Source organism: Gekko japonicus, unplaced genomic scaffold (assembly GCF_001447785.1).
Source record: "Gekko japonicus isolate JY-2015 unplaced genomic scaffold, Gekko_japonicus_V1.1 scaffold171, whole genome shotgun sequence".
NCBI lineage: Eukaryota > Metazoa > Chordata > Lepidosauria > Squamata > Gekkonidae > Gekko > Gekko japonicus.
This window is the reverse complement of record NW_015175975.1, coordinates 810,824-836,056: the sequence shown is the minus strand read 5'-3', so window position 1 is coordinate 836,056 and position 25,233 is coordinate 810,824. Positions and strand designations below refer to the sequence as shown.

At 45.9% G+C, this 25,233-nt stretch overlaps 1 protein-coding gene across 1 annotated transcript in view; it reads left to right on the top strand.

Moving 5' to 3' along the window:
* CD82 (CD82 molecule) overlaps positions 1–25,233 on the top strand; it is an 89,045-nt gene that overhangs the window by 39,810 nt on the left and 24,002 nt on the right. Inside the window, exons 3-5 of the mRNA XM_015426138.1 lie at positions 11,903–11,975; positions 17,913–18,037; positions 19,387–19,461. Coding sequence (XP_015281624.1) covers positions 11,903–11,975; positions 17,913–18,037; positions 19,387–19,461 — 273 coding nt within the window. The remainder of the gene's footprint in view (positions 1–11,902; positions 11,976–17,912; positions 18,038–19,386; positions 19,462–25,233) is intronic.

The following is a 25,233-nucleotide window of genomic DNA, read 5'->3' as shown; positions in this document are numbered from 1 at the left end:
TTCGTTTTCAAATGCAAAGAGGGCCAGTTTAGTGTAGTGATTAAGAGCAGCGGACTCTAATCTAGAGAACTGGGTTTGATTCCCCACTCTTCCACATTAAGCCAGCTGGGTGACCTTGGGTCAGTCACTGCTCTCTCAGAGCTCTCTCGGCCCCACCTACCTCACAGGATGTCTGTTGTGGGGAGAGGAAGGGAAGGTGATTGTAAGCCACTCTGAGACTCCTTAGGGTAGTGAAAGGCAGGGTATAAAATCAACTCCACTTTGTCTACATCACTAAATAAGAGACTTTGTTTTACAAAATTGTGAATTTATGGTTTCCTTATCCTTCACTACCTTTCCATCATGTAATATGTAATACTGTAAGAGTGCATGCAGAAAAGCTGGCCTAGATGGTGCATCTGGGACATACCTGGAGCTGGTTTTCAATTTGCTCTCAGCACTGTTTTTCCCCCCTTCTGTTTGTTTTGCTTCCATGTCTGAATAATCAGTGTTCCAATTAATGCTGCCAGGGACCAAAGGTCATGAATGGCTTTAGCATATAATGGAAAAATCTTAAAGAACTGCTGCAACAATGGCACTAGGTAGGGCTAAGGCATCAAATCCTTGTTGGAGATGAAGTTCCCATCTGTCCCCTCCTTCAGCCTAAAGAGGAAGCTAGGCAGTTTAACTGAAAGCTATGCTTAATGGTGCAGGGCCTTGACTCAGTGGTACAGCAGCTGCTTTGCATGTATGAAGTGCCAGGTTTAATCCATGGCATCTCCAGTTTTAAAGATCAGGTAGTAGATGATGTGAAATACCTCTACACAAGACCTGGAGAGCTACTGCTAATCAGAGTAGACACAAGACCAGTGTCTTTCAAGGGCCTGAACAGTGCCTAGTGCAAGAAGAATGTGCTCCACAGCAGAAGACTGCCTCCTGCCTCCATAACAGATGAAGTGGGGGGGAAATGTATAGAATCCAAGCCATAATTGGACCATAGATCCCAGTTCATAGCTTAATTCTGGCATGTTATGCACAGTCCTAGGTCAAATGTACCTACCTTAGTCTCACAGTTATACCAAATCAACCAGTGCTGTGCTGGAACAGTTATACCAAATGTTATACCAAATGTTATACTCAAATGTTACATGAACTATTGGGAAGATAAGTATTGCTTCTTCCACTACCTGAGTTTGTGCATGGTAATTTACTTTATTCATTAACCCAGCAAAACCTGCTGTACTCATCAGTCCAGCAGAACCTAAGGCCAGTTTGGTGTGGCAGTTAAGAGCGCGGACTCTAATCTGGGAGAATCGGGTTTGATTCCCCACTCTTTCACATGCAGCTGCTAGAGTGACCTTGGCACAGTCACAGCTCTCTCAGAGCTGTTCTCTCAACAGCAGTTCTCTCAGAGCTTTCTCAACCCCACCTACCTCACAGGATGTCTGTTGTGGGGAGAGGAAGGGAAAAGAGATTGTAAGCTGCTCTGAGACTCCAAGTGAAGGGTGGGGTATAAATCCAATATCTCTTCTTCTTCTTTTTTGCCAACCATGGACCTCACTCCTGCTTTCCCCTTCAGTCATAACCTCCTCTGCTGTCCCAGCTGCTACATAGATGCTGCAAGCTTAATTTCTTTAATTAGACAGGCTAAAAACAGGTGGATAAAAAGCAATAATCACTGATTTATCTGAAGCCTGGGAAATTGGGCACCAACCTGTTATCTTCATATTCTTCATCAGGAACTGGGCCTCTTCATACTGGGTAAAGGTAAAGGTTCCCTTGCTCGAAAGCCAGTCGAATCCGACTCTAGGGTTGCAGTGCTCATCTCCGTTTCAAAGCCGAAGAGCCAGCGCTGTCCGAAGACATTTCCGTGGTCGTGGTCGGCATGACTAAACACCAAGGCGCACAGAACGCTGTTACCTTCCCACCGAAGTGGTACCTATTTATATACTTGCAATTTCTTGCTTTCGAACTGCTAGGTTGGCAGGAGCTGGAACTAGAGATGGGAGCTCACTCCTGTTCATTAAACTGGCCGTTCGCCTAGCTTATGATCACAGCTGCAACCTGCAATGCTAATATTCTGCCAGTCCCTCTTGGCCCATTTCAAGTCAACACTGATTCTATTGGTACTAATATAGGTGGTTAAGAAAAAAATTCAGAATGACTCAGGCACTGGACTCCGACATTCATCATGGCGGTCTCCAGTACCTAGTAGACTAGAAGGCTAGAGTCCTGAAGAATGTTCATGGGGAGCAGCCACAGATGTAATGTTTTTATTCTTCTCTACAAAACATACCCTTGAAGACTCATGCTAGACCCCTAAAGGAGAGGTGGTATTAGGAAAAGGTAGAATTTGTATGGCATACATACTTCTGTGTTATGCTCTACTGTGTCTTGTCAGATATGTACTGGTATAAGTACAGCACCCTTGCCTGCTGCATACAATGTGAAGTGGTACAGGGAGTGGGTCGAATGTCAGGTGAATTGGTCTGGCTCTGTCTTCTGTGAAAGAGTTGCCCATAGAGACCATGAGCTTGCATTCCCAACAAAGAACGAGAGGGTCCAAAGGAAACTTCATCTGAGTGTGGTGATGGAAGACACAGGATACCTTATAATAGCCTGTGGGGAATGCTTTGCCCTGTAGTAACTGTGCTCATCTTCTCATTGCCACAGTCCTTTAAGAAATCGGTGGAGATTTTTCAGTCCTTGTCTGCTTCAGTCCTTGCATGTATCCCCTTCCCTCTTTTTAGCCAGTCAAGCCAAGTATGTTATTTTGGAGTGTTGTTGGTATGCTTCTGAGCTGACAGGAGGTGGATCCAAGCTGTTTGGCTGAATAAGCTCAGATCCAAACAGAAAAGTATTTTCCCACATTCTGCACAGAGAAGTGGAAAGTCTCTTGAGGGAGATGCTTTGCTGAAGAGAGAAGCAAACAGTGTAGGGGAAGACTGGGGGAGGGGAGGCTGTTGGCATTCTCTTTGAAGAATTGTTTCTGATAAAGGCTTTGCTGGACTTCCCCTGGCTAGGCCACAGGTGACAGAAAGCAGCTGGTTTCTAGGCACTCTTCTCCTTCCACTCCCCTGAGTTTCTTCTGCACTGACACTTGCCCCATGGGGGAAAAAAACTGGTTTCTTTTATAGCTTCATGGCATATAGCACACTGGGAACCCAGATCAGCACACTACAGTGACAGGCTTGGCAAGTAATTCTACTTAGCATAAAACATAGTGATTTTATAATAAGTTGTTCATGGGAAAGTGTCTTACCCCATATTAAGTTGGTCTTCTGAAATGACTCTCCATACTTGTGAAAAAATGCCTTTTTGAACATAGGTACTATGATGGAATAAAGTTAGACTGTAGTCCATGTAAACTGCTTACATGAGAAGCAGGTGCTACATGGTGGCTGTCAGGTGTAAGATACTTAGATCAGGCTTCCTGATGAGATGTTACTATCTTTTGATCTTTTTTTCTTACCTATGATACTTCAGTTGATAAGCCTGTCTATTAAACTCTAATCCTAGAACTTCTAATTCCAGCGCCTTGAACAAGAAAAGCCGACTGAACTATATAGTCTTGCTATTCTTCTCCTGTCTAGTATCAACTTTGCAGTGGCCACGCCTTGTCTACAGTCCATGTGAGGCAGATGAGCTATATTGACTGCTTTTTGGACTACATTGCTTTTCATGTTTGTCTGGATCACTGTGCTTCTGAAGACAGCTTTGTAGGTCAGCCTTGGGCCAGTGAAACTCTGCATTACTGCTGATGGCATAAATTATGATGTCTTACTTGAGGATCAGACCAAATACCTATTGCTTCACATAATCTGGTATGCAGAATGTTGGTATTCCAGCTTTTTCTCAAACGACAAGAAGTTTTTAAGCTTCTGATTTGCTGTCTTTCTGATGAGCAAGTTGGCATGCTGTGAACTCCTACATGTTTCTTTCAAAGTCTCCTGCAATATACTAGGTGCTTAATTTCTAAACAATTGCATAGCTCAGTGGTGAGTATAAAACACTATGCATGTACCCCCAAGGTATCCTTTGCATTTTCTGTGTTCTGTCACTGAGAAGAGATATGAATCTTCTTTCTCATGCAAGAGAAGTCATTGCAACTGTTCTGTACTTCAGTGGAAATGATAATATTTTTAAAGCCTTTTGGATCCCTCTTTGTTTGTTTTTTTAAATCCATCTTATGCTGTCTTTCTAGAGACATGCTTGAGACAGCTTGCAAGGTTAACACAATACAACAATAAAATCACAGAAATCAAGTATAGAAATCAATAGTAAAACAAGCAAAGAGCCCATTATGGATGCAAACAGTTTTCAAACTGGGAGCAGTCCATAATGAATAGGAAACCTGTCAATTAAAAGTCTGGGTAAAGAAAAGTCTTTTGGCCTGGTGCCTAAGACAGTAAAGTGGGTGCCAGATGATTCACAAGGAGGGGGGGCATGTTCTACCCCTGAAAAAGAAACTTTGCCACCTGGCTCACCTCTACAGCATGAGCAGAAGATCTTAACTGGTGAAAGAGGCAGTCCTTCTAAGGTCCTAAATGGTTTGGGGAGGATACTTGAAAGTAAGAATCAGCCCTTTGAATTGTACCTAGAAACAAATGGGTTTCCAATGCCGATCTTTCAGCTAAAGGATGATGCAAGCCCTGCATCAAGCCCCCATCAATAGCCTGGCTACTATATTTTGGACCAACTGATGTTTCTGGACATGTCTCAAAAGCAGCCCCATGAGAAGCATATCTGAACAATCCATGCTGCAGTCACATTCAGGTGCAATAACTATGGCCAGTTTGTACTTGTCGAGGAATGGCTGAACCTGACAAATAGTGCAACATGACACAATAGGAGATCTGAGCTTCTAACCATTGACCAGAATCCATCAGCACCCACAATCTATAGAACTGTTCTTCAGGGAGAATGTAACCCTTTAGGATAGATTGACTTCTAAGTCCTCAAGAGGCTTTGTCATTGACCAACAGGACCTCAGTCTCATCTCAGCTGAGCTTCAATTTATTAACCATCATCCATCTCATTACCTTCTCCAAACATTTGTGCAGGATTTCTGCAGACTCACCTGAGTTGGGTGTTAGGAGAAATGGAGCTGTGTGTTGCCAGTAGATTGGTGGCACCTCACTCCAAATCCTTTGGTGAACTTTCCTAATTTTATGTCAGTACTAAATGGCACAGTGAACAAAGTGGGCCCTTGTAGTACCGTACAGTATAAATGCTACAGTCAAGCAGCAGCCCCCCAGCACTAGCACTTGAATTTGACTGGCCAAGTAAGAGTAGAACCACTGAAGCACATTACTGCTCCTGCTCCCAATCCAGTTAGACTTTCTAAAAGGTTCCTGTGGTCAATGATGTTGAAAACTGCCAAGAAGTTCAGAAAAATCAATAAGGTCTTGCTTCCCTTTCACTCCTGGCAAAGTTGTGCCTGTCCAAAACCCAGGCTCGAATCATTAAAATAGGTCTAAAGAATTCAGCTTTGCCAAAACAACCTGAAGCTATGTAGCCACCACTCACTTTCCAGCTTACCCAAGAAGTGAATTCTGGCCACAGAGTACTAACAATTTGTAACATTTGAGCCTAGGGATGCTTTCTTTAGGAAGGATCTCACGATTGTTTTATTAGTCTGCATCCTCCCTGGCCCTCTCAACCAACCCAATATTCAGGAGCCCTAATAATAGTTCTAATACATGCCCATGTTTGAACAGTGCTGTGTCTCTGTTGTTGTGACTTTGAAGGAAATACAATGTTTAGAAGTATTTAGCCACCTTTTAACAGAGGGCTTTTACTTGCCCACCTCAAGAGGGAAAAATTGCTACTGGAGGCATTTGCTTTAAATGCCATGCTATAGCTAAGAAGGCCAATGTAATTGTTTATAGTTACAAAAGGGGTATTGATCTTCGCAGGGGTCATTTTGTAGAAAAAGAGGTGCTGGAGCTCATTAGCATAACTTATTCGCATATGCCACACCCCCTGACATCACTGGAAGTGTGTCAGAAGGCAACACTCACTGCTCAGGCTCCACTGGACTGTTTTGGATTGCTAGCTATTGGGGGGGGGGAACGCGCAGATCTGCCCTCACAGAGGAGGGAGACCTTGTACCTGAAGGCGGGCTGGGGGGGTGGGGCTCTGCAACTTATCTGGATGCTTCTTGCTCCTCGTGGCCCAGGCCCGTAGCTCGCATGGGGCCCACGAGGCCCGACCTTCCCGTGGGTATTGTGGGCCCCCCTCCCCGATCCTCTGCTCCCCCTCCCCCCGGCCGAAGATGACGAGAGACTGGCAGCAGCGGCGCTGGAGGCCGAGACGGCATCAGGGGGCTTGAGGCCGGGTGCGGCGGCCTCCCCCCTTCTCCTCCCCCCCTTCCTCGCCGTGCCCAGGCGGGTTCTGGTTTCAATGAAGCATGGAGCAATGTGTGTCTTGGAGGGGGAGAGGAAGGCAGGTTGAGCGCCACACTCTGAGTCTGCCGGCCAGCGGAGTCTCCAGGCAGCGCTCGTGGCCTCAAGGGACGCCCCAGTTTTGTTCCGGAGCCCCCGAGGTCTGGAGGGGAGAAGCGGGAGAATTTAAATCTCCGGGCCTGCTCCCCCCTCCCCCCACCGTCCCCACCGGTGAGTGTGTCTGACGAGGTGTCTTGGGGGTTGCGAAAGGGGCCGCCACGAGTTGTGAGGCGAAGTTAAGATCCGGCGCACCTGAAACTTTTCCCTCCGGGTCTGGCCGCGGCCGTGGCACGGAAACCAAACTGCGGGGCGCCATCTACAGGCACAGTCGGGAAAGGCCACCCGCCTCCTCTGCCTTCCCCGCCCCCCCGGGCTGGCTTCAGAGCGACTCCCACTGGCCACCTGGCTCCCCCACCAACCCACCTCCACCCCACCGGGCCCTGGCCAGGAGCCAGGGAGAGGAGAGCCCCGCCCTCTTGGGCTGACCAGCCCCAGGGAGGGAGGAATGCGGCCTGCGGGCGGGCGGCCAGCCATCTCCGGAGCTGGGAAGTTCAAGTCCGTTTCCTTCGCCAGACTGCGTGGAACTGAAAAGTGTGCCGGCGGGGAGAGAGAGTGGCAGGCAGGGCGCCTTTGTGGCCTCCAGGGGTGCGGGCGGTGCCGTGTGCGCAGGGGATCTAGGCCCCCCTGCAGGTATGTGTGTGGGGTATGTGTGCGCTTTGCGCGTGCACGCACACCCTCCGGCCGCCCCACTTTCCCCAGGGCCTCCCACTAGAAAAGTCCTAGCTATGGGCCTGGGCCCAACTGAGGGCTGCTGGGAGCAGGGGGCAGGGCTTGTTGCACGTGCCCACCCTCTGGGCTCCTTACTGCCGGAGCTCCGCTCCTGTGTGCTCCCGCAGGAAATTACCCCTGGATCTTCGGTCCGGACAGTAGTTCATGGAACATTGCTGTAGACTGCATCATGGTGCTAGATATATCACTGTTTTGGTTCTGTAGTGGGTTTTTATTTGGGGGGAGGGGTGGAATTCCCATACAAACACAAACTTCTTATCTTCTTTCGGTGGTGGGTCTAAGCTGATGTCAAATATGAGCCAGTATTTTGTTTTTTGTCAATATATTGTATTTCTACTGAATTTGCCATGTACATAAGAACATAAGAACATAAGAGACGCCAATGTTGGATCAGGCCAAAGGCCCATCCAGTCCAACACTCTGTGTCACACAGTGGCCAGAAATACCAGTGCCATCAGGAGGTCCAGCAGTGGGGCCAGGACATTAGAAGCCCTCCCACTGTTCCCCCCCCCAAGCACCAAGAAGACAGAGCATCACTTGCCCCAGAGCCCCTAGCTATACCTTGTGGCTAATAGCCACTGATGGACCTCTGCTCCATATGCTTATCTAATTCCCTTTTGAAGCCGTCCATGCTTGTAGCACCCACCACTTCCTGTGGCAGTGAATTCCATGTGTTAATCACTCTTTGGGTGAATAAGTACTTCCTTTTATCCGTTCTAACCCGACCGCTCAGCAATTTCATGGAGTGCCCACGGGTTCTTGTATTGTGAGAAAGGGAGAAAAGTACCTCTTTCTTTACCTGCTCTTTCCCATGCATAATCTTATAAACCTCGATCATGTCACCCCTCAGTCGTCTTTTCTCCAAGCTAAAGAGCCCTAAGCGCTTTAACCTTTCCTCATAGGGAAAGTGTTCCAACCCTTTTATCATTCGAGTTGCCCTTTTCTGCACTTTTTCCAAAGGTGTGGTGACCAGAACTGCACACAGTATTCCAAATGAGGTCTCACCATTGATTTATATAGGGGCATTATGATACTGGCTGATCTGTTTTCAATACCCTTCCTAATAATCCCCAGCATAGCATTGGCCTTCTTTATTGCAGTCACACACTGTCACTGACATTTTCAGTGAGTTATCTACTACAACTCCAAGATCTCTCTCTTGATCAGTCTCTGTATCAATTCAGCTTTTTAGCCTCAAGTTAAACTTGGGTACCCTTCTTTCATCCTTCCCTTTTAATTAACTGGCTCAGATGTATGGATGCCTTGGTACGATTTCACAAGTTTAAGTTGACAGTCTTGGACAGGGGGAAAGCATGGACTGACTAAAATTCCTTGATCCAGTGCTGAATCTACCAACAGAAAAACTAGAGTGTCTTGGTATTTAGTGTAAATTGAAGTATTTCTAAAGGTATTTCATGTAAATTACCTGCTTATTCCTCTTCTCTCTGGGCAGGGGCTGTGGCTTAATGGTAAAGCATCTGCTTGGCATGCAGAAGGTTTTGTGCTTATCCCCTGGCTTTTCCAGGGATTTCAGATTTAAAAGATGAGGTAGTAGGTGATGTGAAAGTCTCCTAGCTGAACCCCTAGAGAGCTGCTGCCGGTCAGAGTAGATAATACTGACCTTGATGGACCAGTGATCTGATTCATGATAAGGCAACTTCATGTGCTTTTTCTTTAAAGTAGTTACACACAAATGTGGAATATTCTCTGTTACGGCAGTGTTGAATGCAGAGGAGTTAGCTGTCTTTCTTGGCAACAAATAGCCCTCCAGGAATGCAGCTCAGAAGGAGTTCTGGCTTTTGTCAGCAGCATTGCAACTTTGCTTATGCCTCAGGCTCACTTCTCAAATGTCAGCAACATTATGGTCAAGTTTGCCTCATCATACCCGGATTTTTAGAGGAAGACTGAACTGAAGAATTTCTCCCCCAGAATTCTGCTGTCTTGGGAACGGCAACTATGGAGAGTTCTAAGCTATCCAGACTTCCTTTTACTGCTTCTTTATCATGTCTGTCTTGCTTCCCCTGGACTACTGTGATTTTTTGGCACCCACCAGGACTTGTCTTGCCATTCTGACTTCCAAGAAATGTTTCATGGGATTGGGTGATGTATAGAGTTCAAGGGATCACCCTAGTTAGGGTTTTGTTGCTCTTTAGAGCAAACTCTGGAGGATGGCGGAAGACAGGAGGGCGTGGCGTGATGTGGTCCATGGGCTTGCGAAGAGTCGAACTTGACTGTGTGACTGAACAACAACAAAAAGCCTTCTAACAAGTCCAGTATATGAGATCCCACTCTGTATATTTCTGGCTCTGCTCCTAAATAGGAGATGAGAGAGGGAAACTGTTGGACAAAGCTCCTGAATAGGGCAGTTTTTCTCTTGTAATTGAGGGGGAAACTCTAGCTGTAGAACTTGGCAGAGAAGTCCTTAGAGAGGCTTGGCTTCCACAAGGTGCTTAGAGAATGATGCAAGCATTCTATCCCCAGCCTGATGTAGTGCAGCCCAGGCACAAGGTTTCTACCTTGGTGAGAACTCTGTGCCCCCCCCCCCCAGTCTTCTGAAGCATCCTTTTAAGAATTGACATAACTTCCTGCTTTAAATGGCCAGCTCATAGCTACTTGTTTGCAAAAGTGTTTTAACTAAATGACTTTTTAAGCAATCCAACAGATGCTTGCTTGGAAGTAAGTCCCTCTGATTTCACTGGGGCATACCTGGAAAGTAAGCAAATATAGAATTGCAGCTGTATGTTCCACTCTCTTCCCACATTTTTGGCTCATGATAACTGAGTGCCCTAAAGAAACTAAGAGACTTGAGCTGCTGTGTTAAGTGTACTTGGTGTCTTTGTCTAGAGGACTCTTGCATATTGCTGGTATAGGTGCTCCATCCTTGCAAGACCTTTACAAACCAAATCCTTGGAAGAACTGTAAATTTTATCTATAGCCTCAAAAAGTACCAGGATTACGGTAGGGCAAAGGAACTGAGCCATCGTTCATAGTGTGTGTTTGTGGTTGTGTAGTGGGCTCAGCTCTTTGTTTTACTAACCAGCATCATTGTTAGGGAAACTTTGGTGAGGATTGAACTGGTCAGTATGAAAAGAAAGTGGTAGCTCATGCATCAAGAAGTTTGGAGGGAAAAATAAGAGGTGGATGGAATTGATAAGCCGTTGTAACTAATTTGAGTCTCTATGTACAGAGGCAGTACATCTCTTTATACCAAATGCTGGAGATGATGCCACCTTCATACTCTGCCTGTAATCTTCCAAAGGTATTTCTGGCACCTCTTAGAAACCACATTCTTCAGTAGTGACTTTTTCTGGAGTTGAACTAGCATGAAAATTAAACAAAATTCTTCATTTTAAAATCTCTAATGCAGGGGTGTCGAACTCATTTGTTACGAGGGCTGCATCTGACATAAATGTCACTTTGTCAGGCCGGGCCATGTATGCCATGAAATGCAATGCCAGGTACCGGAGATAATCATAGAATCATAGAATGTTAGAGTTGGAAGGGACCTTGCAGGTCATCTAGTCCAACCCCCTGCACTCTGCAGGAGCATAGCCGAAAGACAGCCCATACATACCTACAACATACCTGAAAGATGGTCATCCAGCCTCCGCTTGAAAACGTCCAGCGAAGGAGCATCCACCACTTCCTGAGGCAGACTGTTCCACGGCTCAACCACTCTTACAGTTAGGAAGTTTCTCCTGATATTTAGCTGGTAATGACTCCCTTGTAATTTCCACCCATTAGATCTAGTCTTGCAATCCGGAGCAAGAGAGAATAGATCTGCTCCGTCTTCTACATGACAGTCCTTCAAATACTTGAAGGCTGCAATCCTGTTCCCTCTAAGTCTTCTTTTTCCCAGGCTAAACATACCCAATTCTTTCAGCTTTTCGTCATAAGGCTTGGATTCCAACCCTCTCACCATCCTGGTTGCCCTCTTCTGGACACACTCTAGCTTGTCAACATCCTTCCTAAAATGTGGTGCCCAAAACTGGACACAGTACTCCAGCTGAGGCCGGACCATAGCAGAATAGAGCGGAACTACCACCTCCCGTGGTCTGGACACAATGCTTCTGTTAATGCATCCTGAGATTGCATTAGCTTTCTTCACAGCCACATCGCACTGCAGGCTCATGTTTAGCTTGTGATCAACCAGAACACCTAGATCCATTTCACATGAGCTGCTGTCATATAAACTGTATAAAGCTGGTAAACTCTGAGTTGGTGTATTCTCACTGCAAGGCCTCATGGGCTGGGTGGGGGGTACAAAAGAAAATCCATATGGGCAGACTGGAGAGCCAGCAGTGCAGCACTGGGCAGTTGAGCCCATGCTGCTTGACTGCTGCAGATGAGGTTGTTCCGCCATGCTGAAGCCACAATTGGCCCACTCCCCCTAAGCAGCCTCCTGTTCCCTCCCTTGCACTACTAGTTGCTTGCGGGCCGCATAAGAGCCCTGGATGGGCCTGTTCCAGCCCCCCCCCCCCGGGCCTTATGTTTGACACCGCTGCTCTAATGTATCTACCTGTCTGTCTTTAGGCTTGTCCTCTCACAGCCAAGTAAGATGTTCACTGTGTGCCTCTGCCTGGCTCTGGGCGTGTGTAGAAATATTTTGGGCAAAAGGGTGAAAACGGGATGAGCCTCTGATCTATTGTATTTTCTCTTTATTACCCATTTTGTCTTTTGTTTTCCAGATCTTGGGTGCTGTGATTTTGGGCTTCGGAATATGGATTATGGTCGACAAAAACAGCTTCATTTACGTTTTGCGTAAGACAGTGTTTTGGTGTTTTTGACTTTTTCCTGTATAGCATCCTGGATATGGCCAGTAAGACAGAGCACTGTTCTGGTAAATTAATTGCAACAGGAATCCTGTCTGAAGCAGCAGCCCATCTGTAGATCCCAGTCCTAAACAGAGCTGGCTTCTGCCTAGATCTAGAAGAACCTTCTGTAGCTTTTTTCTTGGAGGTTATCCCAGGGCAAACTCGGAGCAGTACCTTGAGAAAATCTCTGCTCTGGGCTGTGGTTCTACACTTTGGTTTTCTTCTGTAAAAGTCTGTGAAATGTGAAGTTACCAACTGAATGCATTTTTTAAAAAGACCCAGCATGTGGGGTTGTGTTGGGTTTTTTTACTGCTGCAATGTACTTGCAAGGGAGAAAAGGCAAGAAAGGACTGTTTTGAGAAGTGTAAGGACTATTTTGAGAAGTGTTAGCCTGGACTGTTTCTCCTTCTCATGCTGCAGCCCTTTTTTTCAAGACTACAGAAATGACTGAGGGCTTGATTTGTGACCTAGTTTCCCCCCTGTGGTCTGGAACCAAAACTCATAACAAAATGGGCTGAGCAGCTGAAAGGCCCTCCAGTCCGTTTACCATGGAGGCACTGATCCTGCGGGCTTTGTGGGCTGCCAAGGGCTTGGAACCTTCCTGTGTGTCAACTCCATTTAGCTCTGATTTTTGGCTTGGGATTTAGCTGTGCATGCAGGAGAAGCTCTTGCTTCCTTCCCGCCTTGAGATTTGCAGATGAAGCTCTTTCCTCTCCTGTTTCCTTCTCCCTTTTGCTCTGGTAACCGTAACAGAGTCTGGGAAGGAACTTTGCACAGCAGGGCATTCCAGCGTGTTGCCAGAGAGGCCTGCCCCCATCTTTTCTTGTGCTTCTCTGGCACCTTTCCCAGAGTAGGAAAAAAGATGGAGCAAGGGGGAATAGAAACAGTGGAGGCCTCTTGCCAACAAGGTCTGCGGAATTTTCCTTGAATAGCAAAGACGTGCTGCAAACTGTGGGCTGCGTCCAGGCTCAGTCTTTCGGCTATGAGCTTTGAAGAGCTTTGGCTGTACAGTTGGAAAGGAGGGCAATGCAGGGTGTGTTGCATGCAAAGGCAATTTAGCTTCTGCTGATATTAAATTTCCAGTGGGCCCTTGAGCTCTAGGAGGGCCTGCAAAAAATTATGTTGAAGATGCGCCCATTGTTGGCTTCATGGCTACCTCCTAAATGTTCAGCCTAGTTAGGCAAGCTTTAGAACAAAGCTCCTTGAAGCTGTATTCGTTGTTTATAATTTCTTGTAACAGTTTTCCTGGAGATTGTAGCTGAAGTTGAAAAGCCTTCCTGTGATACTCATTAGGTTGGTCTTTTGAGCTTTGAGAGCTATCACTCTTAAAACATTTTATGACGAGTGAACACCTTGCAGTTGAATGAGAAGCTGCCTTGTATCTGCTTCTGTGTGAATGTATAAGGGATTGAGGGTGCTGCAGTCCCTCAGAAAATGTGCAAGGTAGCTTCTTTTAATGGGGGGGGAGGGGAAGACCTTTATAGCTCTTATGATTGTAACAAGATGCTTGAAAAATTGGGAGACACTCCAGAATATCTCATAACCAGTGTTCCCTCTAAGCTGAGTTAGTGTGAGCTAGCTCACAGTTTTGTAGCCTCTGGCTCACACATTTTTGTCTCAGCTCAGGAAGGATGGCTCCAGAGCAAACTAATTTATACAGCAGTCCAATCGCTCGCTCACAACTTTAATGCCAGTAACTCACAAAGTAGAATTTTTGCTCACAAGACTCCACAATTTAGAGGGAACATTGCTCATAATCTCTTTTCATTGGCTGTCAATCAAAACTTCGGTATCCCCAAGAAGCTAGAAAGTAAGAGAAACTGTTGTCAGCCTGCACGTTTGTCAGTGATAGAGAGGAGAGTAGCAGAGTGACACTTTTTTCCATCCCCACCCAGACGTCAGTCATGGTCACCACAGTCCCTCTGCTTAGTCAGGAAGTAAATGTGTGGAGGGGAGTTAGTGGTATGTGCATTTCATTTTATGGTGGTCAGCAGTGCATAACGTGTTCAAATAGACCACCCCCACCTTGTATGCACATATTTATTTATTTATTCGATTTTTATCCCACCCTCCCGGCCTGGGCCGGCTCAGGGCGGCTTACAACAAAGTAAGCTCTCAACAATACAGTAGCATAAAATCACATAAATTAATATAAATACAGTGTTAAAACTCAAACATAATAAAGCGCTAGCAGCATTCCTCGTTTTGCGATCAGCTCTTCAGCCTTCTGCAGCTGTCTTGGGTGATTGGCTCGGGCAGTATTTAAGGGACCAGCGGGCCAGGGTTCCACCAACATAGATACCAATTGTTGGCGGTAGAGATATTAGGAGGAGGAGGCTCCAAATGCCTGGCGGAAGATCTCTGTTTTACAGGCCCTGCGGAACAGCGAGAGGTCCTGCATGGCCCTGGTCTCTTCTGGGAGCTCGTTCCACCAGAGTGGAGTCACCACCAAAAAAGCCCTGGCCTTAGTTGCCACCAGTCTGGCTCCTTGAAACTCGGGAGAGCCAGTCGGTTCTGGGTCCCAGAGTGCAGTATCCTCTGGGGTATATATGGGGAAAGGCAGTCCCACAGGTATGCAGGTCCGTGGCCATAAAGGGCTTTAAAGGTAAGAACCAGCACCTTGAAGTGAACCTGGTATGCTATTGGCAGCCAGTGCAACGTCTTTAGCACAGGTCGGATGTGCTCCCAAATCGAGATTCCCATCAACAACCTGGCCGTGGCGTTTTGCACTAGCTGCAGCCTCGGAATTTGCGACAAGGGCAGCCCCATGTAGAGGGCATTACAGTAATCCAATCTCGAGGTGACCATCGTGTGGATCACTGTTGCCAGGTCATTGCATTCAAGGAAGGGAACCAACTGCCTAATCAGCTACAGATGGTAAAAGGCCGACTTGGCAGTGGCTGCTACCTGGGCCTCCATTGTTGAGGCATCTAGCACCAAGCTCCTAACCTCTGGCGCTGGCACGAATGGTGCCCCATTGACGGTCGGGAGTGGGATCCCTACCCCCGGACCACTCTGACTCAGGCACAGGGCTTCCGTCTTCATCAGATTCAATTTCAGCTGGCTCAGCCTAAGCCAACCAGCCACAGCTTGAAACGCCCGGTCTAGATCTTCCAGTTTGGAGTCGGACTGGCCGTCCAACAACAGGTAGAGTTGGGTGTCATCCGCATATTGGTGACAACCCAGTCCATGCTTCCGGGCAATCTGGGCAAGAGTGCGCATATAGGTTAAAAAGCATCGGAGACAACACTGCCCCTTGAGGCACTCCACATTACAATGGGTGCCTTTGGGATAGCTGGTCCACCAGCACCACTCTTTGTCCCCAATCTTGGAGAAAGGAAGCAAGCCACTGCAAGGCTAGTCCCTGAATTCCAATGTCGGCGAGGCAGTGGGTCAGTAGCTGATGGTCGACCGTGTCCAACGTAGCCGACAGGTCTAACAGCAACAGCACTGCCGATCTGCCCTGATCCAAATGCCTCCAGAGGTTGTCTGTGAAGGCGACCAGTGCCGTCTCTGTCCCATGACCCGGGTGAAAGCCGGACTGGAAGGGGTCTAGAATGGAAGTGTCATCCAAGAAGCCCTGTAACTGCATTACCACCGCCCTCTATTATCTTGTCCAAATAGGGCAAGTTGGAAACCATCTGATAATTGGCCAATTTGGCCAAATCCAGAGATGGCTTTTTCAGGAGGGGGTGCATCACTGCCTCCTTAAGTGCCTCTGGGAAAAGCCCCTCAGAGAGGGACTTGTTGACAATCTCCCACAAGGCACCCCAAAACCCCTTGTGGCCAGCTTTAATTAGCCATGAAGGACACGGATCAAGGAGGCATGTGGTAGGGCGTACAGTTAGGAGCAATTTGTCAACTTCCTCTAGGCTGAGCAGGTTAAAATAATCCTTAATATGACAAGAAGATGTGCTTGGAGCCTCGAGTTCATTCACTGTTTCAACTGTGACAGGGAGATCGTGGAGGAGCGACAAAACTTTATCCACAAAATAGCTCGCAAAAGCCTCACAGCCAATGTCCAATTCCCTACCGTTTTGCCGGTCTTGGGACAGAGCTGTAATTGACCAAATCGTTCTAAACAATTGTGCTGGATGTGAGCTTTGCAGACACAATCGTGGCCGTATAATACTGTCTCTTCGCGGCCTTGACTGCCATCTCATAGGATCTCATAAACATCCTATAACGTCCTCTTGACGCTTCGTTGTGGGCACACCGCCACTGCCTCTCTAGCCGTCTTAGACCCCGTTTCATCAGCCGCAACTCCTGGGTAAACCATGGAACAAGCTTAGATCGGGGGCGCAGAGGGTGGCAGGGAGTAATCTCATTGATGGCTGTCGAGAGTCGGCTGTGCCAGTCCTCTACAGGCTCATTCAACGAGCCGCCAGGGGGCTTCAGATCCCGAAGAGCCATCTGAACCCGCACTGGGTCCATTTGGCTCCGCGGGCAAGCCCAAATAGGCTCGCCGCCCAAACAGGGTCGGAGTGGGGTATTTAAGCGAGCCTTCAAGGCAAAGTGGTCTGACCATGGCACTGCCAAGGCAGTCATCCAGTCCACTGTAACTCCTGCTGCGAAGATCAAATCGAGCGTGTGCCCAGCCTGGTGAGTGGGGGCCGTTACAAGTTGGGAGAGTCCTAGGGCCACCATGGACGACACTAGGTCCGCTGCCTGAGTGGAGGCTGCATCATCAGCATGGACGTTGAAATCGCCCAAGACTATCAGTCTAGGGTGTTCCCAGCCTGATATGGCCTCCACCAGGGACGGTAGACTATTGGGCAGTGCGTTGGGCAGTCAGTATACCAACCAAATCGCCACACTCTCCTCGGCTTCCCACACCAGGCTGGCACACTCTATGCCTGTGATCCCCAGTGACGGGAACGCCCTGAAGGAGTAAGCCTCCCAGATAAATAACACCACTCCTCCCCACAGACACAACCCTTGTTCCAAGGGGACAGTGGCTCTCTTGTTACTTAAAGGATCTGTAGCTTTTGGAGGGGGAATGGGGGCTGTGCGTTGTGATCCTGAGCATGTGCATTCTTCAGAGCCAGCTTTCTTCACCTAGGGTCCTTTCGTGTGTCAAATGCAGCTTAAAAGATTCCACTGGGAGAGTTATATTCTGGGAAGACAGATAAAAATGTGTCCTTCACATCTCTATTCTCCTCTAGGGATGTGCATGAACTGGGAAGATGGAAGTTCATCCTGGTTCATAGTTCATCGAGTCTTACAAACCTTCACAAACCTTTCCATTTACCAAACTAGTTTGTTTTGTGAGGTTTGTGATGTGGTAGAACAGCTCCTGTTCAAGGAATGTGTCCCTGCTTTCCTCAGTTCCTACCACTGGCTCTTCTTCCTCACTTTGTCTATTTGCTTCTTGCTTGCTTGTTCTATGGAGCTGTCATCCGAGAGGAAACAGACATAGTCTAGCAGCTGTTGCTTGACGGCAGTGGCTTTGTTGCCTGGCAGGTCCCAGCAGTCCCATGTTGGCCGAGTGAGCCTAGTGAGCCACTCATTTTAATTCTCCTTCCCACCTTTCTTCATTGAAGTGACTTTTGAAAGGTTTGGGCCTAGAGCTAATTTTGTGTGTGTGTTTTAAATATTAGGACTTCCTACTGTCTATGGTTCCCCTGCTCTGGTATGTAGGAAACTCCTCTTGCCCTGTCTCTGGATACATCTTTGTGACCACAATGTTCATACCCTTTACATATAGGGGAAGTGACGATGCAAAATATGCTAATATTTCATAATTAATACAGGTGGTACTGTAGCTTCTCTTGGTGGTTTTGTTGTTGTTGTTAGAGTGCAGACTGGATACATTTGTCTCGCATTCCTGATAAATGTGTAAACTAGCCTGTTCTAAACATTATTTCTTTTCTGGCTCCCACAGAAATGTCATCATCATCATTAAAGACTGGGGCATACATTCTCATTGGAGTTGGGGCCGTCACCATGTTGATGGGATTCCTGGGCTGCCTTGGAGCAGTCAATGAGATTCGATGTCTCTTGGGACTGGTGAGTGATGTAGACAAAGTCACTTAAAACCAAATGTCTTCAATATATATTATAGCTGTCTTATAGCACCTTTTATATTTTGAGTTGTTAAGACCTGGGAATTTACTCTCAATTCATACATTGTATTCATTCTGAGATGTATTATTTATGCCGCTCTGATATAAGTTGAAAAATGTTGTTGGTCTATGATAATTTAATTAAAATATTTTTAAAAACCCAAATGTTATCTAAGGTTCTTTCTGGTAACAGTTGGTCTAAAGGTAAAGGTTCCCTTGCTCGAAAGCCAGTCGAATTCGACTCTAGGGTTGCGGTGCTCATCTCCGTTTCAAAGCCGAAGAGCCAGCGCTGTCCGAAGATGTTTCCGTGGTCATGTGGCCAGTATGACTAAACACCAAGGCGCACTGAACGCTGTTACCTTCCCACCGAAGTGGTCCCTATTTATCTACTTGCAATTTCTTGCTTTCAAACTGCTAGGTTGGCAGGAGCTGGTCTAGAGACCAACATATATGGAGGAGCTTAATCTCCACAAGTGACGGAGATACACTTAGCAATGCCAGCAAGGCAATAGTAATTTGACAAGGACCTTAGCTTGTCATTTGTACTCATCTGCAGTATGAAGTCCCAGAGTCACAAAGGTGATCTTTCTGTACAAGTCTTCTGAGATTGCTGGAAGCCGCAGCAGCTCTTCTAGTACCAGCTGCCATGAGTCTCTTTTTTTGGTTGTCTGTGCCAGGTGAAAATACCCCCATATGTCCCTGTGCAGTTATGGCCTCTAATATATGCCTCAGTGAACACCAGGTAGGCTGAGATAGGTTTGGAGCTACTCACTCTGCTTCCATGCAGTCTAGTGCACCCTGTGTAAATCTGTGCCAAATCCTTGTTGGAGCTGCTATGGGAAAACCTGATTAGCAGATTCTTTGAGCTCCCTGTAGTCCATGAACAGGTGGAAACTGGAAATCTCCTTGAGATGAGGAACTCTTACATTGTGAAAGATATTTTGGGGGTTTGAAATGAAAGAAAACTGATTCTGAAGCTGTAGTTTCTAGCTGTCTTCCATATATTCCCATTTCATGATATTTAGGGCCAGTGTGGCATAATGGTTAGTGTCAGACTAAGGCCAAGGACAACCAGGTTTGAATCCCCAGTCTGCCATGCAAGCTCACCTGGTGACCAAGGCTCATCGCAATCTCTCAGTCTAACCTACCTCACAAGATGGTGGGGTTTGGGTGGAGGAGGAATAAGCTGCTTTAGGTCCTGATTAGGGACAAAAGTGGGATAGTAATAATTATAACAATAAGGTCCTGGGGCCTGGAAAATAGCATTGAGTCTTTTCTGTTCCTTTCCTCTAGTACTTCACCTGCCTGTTGCTGATCCTGATAGGTCAGATAGCTGCCGGGCTGCTCATCTACTTACAACGAAGTGCAGTAAGTGACCCACATCTCCTTGCTGTTCCTTTCCCCCATTTTTAACTGAATCTGCACTTGTAAAAGTCTTGTGCTGTGATCACCTATCTTGCTGCCCTCTAGTTCTGGTGCTAAACTTGGATTCCCATTCCATTCTAAGAAAATTCATGATGTAAGCTTTACATAGGCATTTTAATGGTGATGCTCCCTTCCCCTCCCCCCGGCTGCATGTTCTACCCATCTGCATCATGTCCAGATAAAACCACCAGTTAATTATGTGCCAAGTAGATTAGTGGATGAAGTATAACCAAGGGAAGTTTGATCTTAAACAAGCAAAGGTGTAATAAGAATACATAATCATAACGTAAAATTACAGGGAAATAAAACCTTGGGTAACTGTGTAAATGGTTTCAAACTCATTCTTTCTTGTCTGTGATTTTCAATATGCATACAAACTCTTCATGTGTTCCTTGACAGGGACACCTTTTTCTTCTACTTTGTGGTTCCCCAGATATATCATACCAACCATACAGCATATGGAAGGAGTCAGTGTAAATTACTTCCACCATTCTTCCCTGTCCCTTCTGTCTACTTTTGGAGTAGTAACAATCTGTGGTCTCAGAAAACACTGTAAGGTATTTTGGCTTGGGTGTATTGGATAATCTGTCTAGCATGTGAACCACGAGTACATAACATACTGACTAGTGAATTCAAGTTGTAAGGCTCACCTACACCAAACTTCTGCTCTGGGACGCTGAGGAGTCTGTGTGGTGCATAAAATGCCACCAATCCACCCCTACATGAAACGTCTTATCATGGCAGGGAGGAGTCCTCTTCTCTGGACTATGCCTTCTTCTAACCCAACATGGGAAGTGTCTCTATTATATCCAGGGACTTGTATTTGCAAGCCCCTGGGCTGGAAGGAGAAACTTCTGGGGGGGGGGGGTGAGAGAGAGAGAGAGAGAGAGAGAATGCTGTCTCTCAGCCTAGAGAACATCTGTGAGGAGGCATTCTTAGTGCCCCCATCAAAGATACATAGACTATAATGAAGCCAGGTGATGTCATTTAGCTTTTGGCGTCTCTTATGTTCTTATGTTCTTATGTTCTTATGTTCATGTGAACCATGAGTACATAACATACTGACTAGTGAATTCAAGTTGTAAGGCTCACCTACACCAAACTTCTGCTCTGGGACGCTGAGGAGTCTGTGTGGTGCATAAATTCCCACCAATCCACCACTACATGAAACATCTTATGGCAGGGAAGAGTCCTCTTCTCTGGACTATGCGTTCTTCTAACCCAACATGGGAAGTTTCTCTATTATATCCAGGGACTTGTATTTGTGGTCAAGATGGGTTGTGGCCCACGTAATGGTTTGAGTAGTTATTTTCTTGTTTCTTTCTTAAATATCCCCTCTCCAAGGGCAAATGTTTCAATGTGAGAGACTGCTTTGAAGGGAAATATTTGGAAGGTGCCTGTGGAGAGACTATTGCTATCAAGGGCAGAGCTGCTACTTCCTGCATTTGCCTCCTTTCTTACCCAGATGAATTAGTTGGTTGATGACAGGTGGGCTTGTTCAGTAACCTGTTTTAAATATTTGTGGTAGTTGACAGGTTTTTGTTGTTGACATTGTAGGTCTCACTGAGTGGGAAAAATGGTTAAATGCACCATAATAACTACTAAAGAGTTGGAAGATTCTAGGTTAACTTCCTGCTGGTGTTACACTACACTAACTTAGTGATTAAGGAGCCCTCCATTGTGGAGGTGGTTGGAACTGGTGTAGGACTGAAATCCTGTGCACATTTGGGTCCTATTAGAAGCATAATCTTGTTTATGGGTCTCTATCAGTAACTCTCCTGCAGAATAGTTTGTGCAACCCTAGAAGACCTAGGAAATGATATGCTCTAGACTTGTTTTAAGAAAGCCTTTGTTTCATAGGATTTTTCTCTGCATTGCTTAGTCAATAGCTTTGCTTCTAGTGCTTTTCCTAATCTATGTTCTTTTTCTGGATGCTTGCTAACATGTGGAGTAGCTCAGTAGTAGTTTTCATTAAAAAGAAGATTGCCAACTCCTGGTCTAGTTAAAAAGCATTCTAACCACTTTGCCTATTTATAATACAAGATATATAAAACTGTGGATTTATGGAATTAGTGTTGCATTCACATTAGGAGGGTGCATGGAATTTTCCTATTTCTCCATCCTTTTCATTAGCTTTTTATTTTTTGCCATTTATTTTTGTTTTCCATTATATCAATGGGAGGCCAAACTGGTCTTCTCCTGCTTGTAACTTTGGTGTGCTGCATCCAAATGGCATGAAATTAAAATCATTGGACCTGCCAGATTTTAGAGGAATAGGACACAGGCATCTATATAGAACAAATTTTTAAGGACATAAACTGTGTAGGCTTTCCATTGATTTAAATGTGAAATCCATCTAGTTTTCTCTATGTAGTGTTCATTAGAAATGCTAAGAGTTGGTTTTTGTTGTCTTTAGACCCCACTTTTCTCTGCCCTGCTGTTGTTAGCCATTTCCTCTTCCCACAGCGGGTATCTTGTGGGGTGGGTGGGGCCAAGAGAGTTCTGAGTGACTGGCCCAACGTCACCCAACAGGCTTCATGTGGATGACTGGGGAATCAAACCCGGTTCTCCAGATTAGAGTTTGCCTCTCTTAACCACTATACCACACATTTATTTGCTGCATGTTGGAGAGCTTTCAAGTCTATCTCTCCTCCCCCTCCCCCACCCTCCCTCGTATCCTTTCTGTGCACTATACCAGCTAATTTGTTCAGTGTGAAATGCCTCTACTATACTGTATATGTAAAGCAATGAAAAGAAATGGATAAGTTAATGAAAAAGTAAGCATGTAATGTTTTTCTTTAGTTTCTTCTTTTTTTACAGTAAGAACAAACTGTCTGCATAGAGACTTTCTCTACATCAAAGCTTGATTTTCTGGGGTGTAGCTTTTTGTGCTCTAAAGTTTTTCATCCCACTCTCCTCTTCTTAATGAAGAGCCAGAAACAGAGCTTCTACATTATTTTTCCTCACCCTGATAAAGACAGGGGCCTGTATTTGTTGTTGCTAGGGCAACTCTCCAGCAACAGTTAGACATGAGGCATCGTCTTTTTCCCCCCTCTTTGCACATAGTGGAGAAGCATCCATGGAAATATCACTGGGTTCTTCTTGGCAGGAAGAAGCTGGCACACCAAACTCTTCTCCCACATGTCTCCTGATGAATGTGGCCCACTTCCAGTTGGAACTGGCCTGCTGGATGCCAGAGGGATGGAAGGCCCCCCTCTATCATTCTTCACTGGCCTGGTTTACAATATTCTAAGAAGCCATTTTCCCCCTTGGTTTGAATTCACTTGAAAGGTAGACCTGATACATTTGCCTTATTAGGGCTGAAAATTGCAGGCTCTTCTTAGGCTTTCCTTGGGCTTCTCTAAACTCGTTCTTTTCTCTTTTGCACTTGTTTTCTAATATCACAAGTCTCCAATTGTGTTGAATTACTTGATAGGCCACGAATTACTGGGTGCTCTACTGAGTTTCTGAAATCCCCATTTTATCACATATTTACCCAGCCCTCTCCAAGGAACTTAAAGAATCACATCCAGACTCTTCACAGCTAAGCTGGCTTTTAAAGTAGGGTCCCTCCAGGCCAGGACCAATTGTTAAATTATTCTAGCTCAGTGGCTGAAGCTTATTCTATACATTTACTCAAGTAACCCAGTGAAAATGCACTGTATATCCATGTACTGGGACATGAAGTTTAAAAGTACCACAAGCCTGCCTTCATGCATTTTTTTTCTGGCCCTCTCATGAGTGCCCCCTCCATTTTAGTAGGTATTGAGGATACTGTATATGAGAACACTGTTCTTTGCAGACTGCGATGTCTTTAGCCTAGGGGATAGACAAGAAGACTGGTGTCTCTGTCTCTCATTTCTGTAGTAAGAAGGAAGGTTTTTCATAGCCATGAGAAACAACACATACATTTCTCAGCAACCAGTGCTGCCAGTGAATTCTGCTCCTGAGGAAGCCAGGTGTGGTTTTTGAAGTTGAAACTTGCATTTTGCTGATATGACGCTTCTGGGCTCTATGCTATTGGTGAACATCAAGTCCTTAAACTGCAGTGTTCTATGGATGCTCTATATCACAGGCAAGTCTTGTTCATTACGGCTTGCTCTTTTTCATAACTCCTCTCCATGTGAGCATCCCATAGCCATCAGACATGTCAGCCAAAATACTGGATGGATCAAGGTGTGTATTTAAAACCCTGCTCCTTCTTTCCATTGCTGCTGCTGTAAGTGAAACCATAGAGGAGCAGCTCTAGCACAGGAGAGGAACATCCACCCTTGCACACAAGGGCTGTAAGCAGTATTGGCTGCTGAATGCCCACTCCCAACAACCACTTCAGTGGTAGATATTCTGGTGGGACAATACCATAAAGCTTTGGGAAGTGTTGCAGGCGATAACCATTGATGATTTAGCCAAGCTGAACTCTATGACTTGCTTCCCATCACTTGTGAGAGAAGGGTAAGGATTTCCTTTACTTGTGAGAGCTGGAAGAGCACTGCTGCTGTGAGAGTGGTGTTGTTTTGAGGCACTGCTAAGTTGGAGAGGGGTCAGAGTTTTGGCTTCCTTGGGGTTATAAGTGTTGAGCCTTACAGAGAGCTCTTTGACTTTCTGCAAATATGTTGGGATATGATAATGTATCTGGCATGTCCATGGGATGGAAGGTAATTTTGTTTTGTCCTGTTTGGCATACCCCCAGTAATGGTTATTGAACCTCTTGCTAGTGTTCTTTACGTATTTTAATAGAATTTTATAATTTTAACTGTAATTGCTTGAATGTTTCTTATATTTGCCACCTTATGGACCCTGATTGGGTGGAAAGGCAGGATAGCAGTGGACAAGGGGGACCCAATAGATGTTTAACTTGACTTCCAGAAAGTTTTTGATAAAGTTCCTCATCAAAGGCTCCTAAGTAAGCTCAGTAGTCACAGGATAAAAGGACAAGTCCTTTTGTAGATCAAAAACTGGCTGATTAATAGGAAACAGAGAGTGAGTATAAATGGGACATTTTCTCAGTGGAGGGTGGTAAGCAGTGGGGTACCGCAGGGATCACTACTCGGTCCGATGCTTTTTAACTTGTTTATTAATGATTTGGAGTTGGGAGTAAGCAGTGAAGTGGCTAAATTTGCAAATGACACGAAGTTGTTCAGGGTGCTGAGAACCAGGTAGGATTGTGAGGCACTCCAAAGGGATCTGTCAAGGATGGGCGAGTAGGCGTCATTGTGGCAAATGGGATTCAGCGTGGCCAAGTGCAAAGTGATGCACATTGGAGCCAAAAATCCTAACTATAAATACACACTGATGGGGTCTGAACTGGCAGAGACTGACCAAGAGAGAGATCTTGGAGTCGTAGTAGATAACTCACTGAAAATGTCAAGACAGTGTGTGACTGCAATAAAAAAGACCAATGTTATGCTGGGGATTATTAGGAAGGGAACTGAAAACAAATCAGCCGGTATCATAATGCCCCTGTATAAATCGATGGTACGTCCTCATTTGGAGTACTGTGTACAGTTCTGGTCACCACACCTCAAAAAGGATATTATAGCATAGGAAAAAGTGCAGAAAAGGGCAACTAGAATGATAAAAGGGTTGGAACACTTTCCCTATGAAGAAAGTTTAAAGCGCTTGGGGCTCTTTAGCTTGGAGAAATGACGGCTGAGGGGTGACATGATCGAGATTTATAAGATTATTCATGGGATAGAGCAGGTTGAGAAAGAGGTA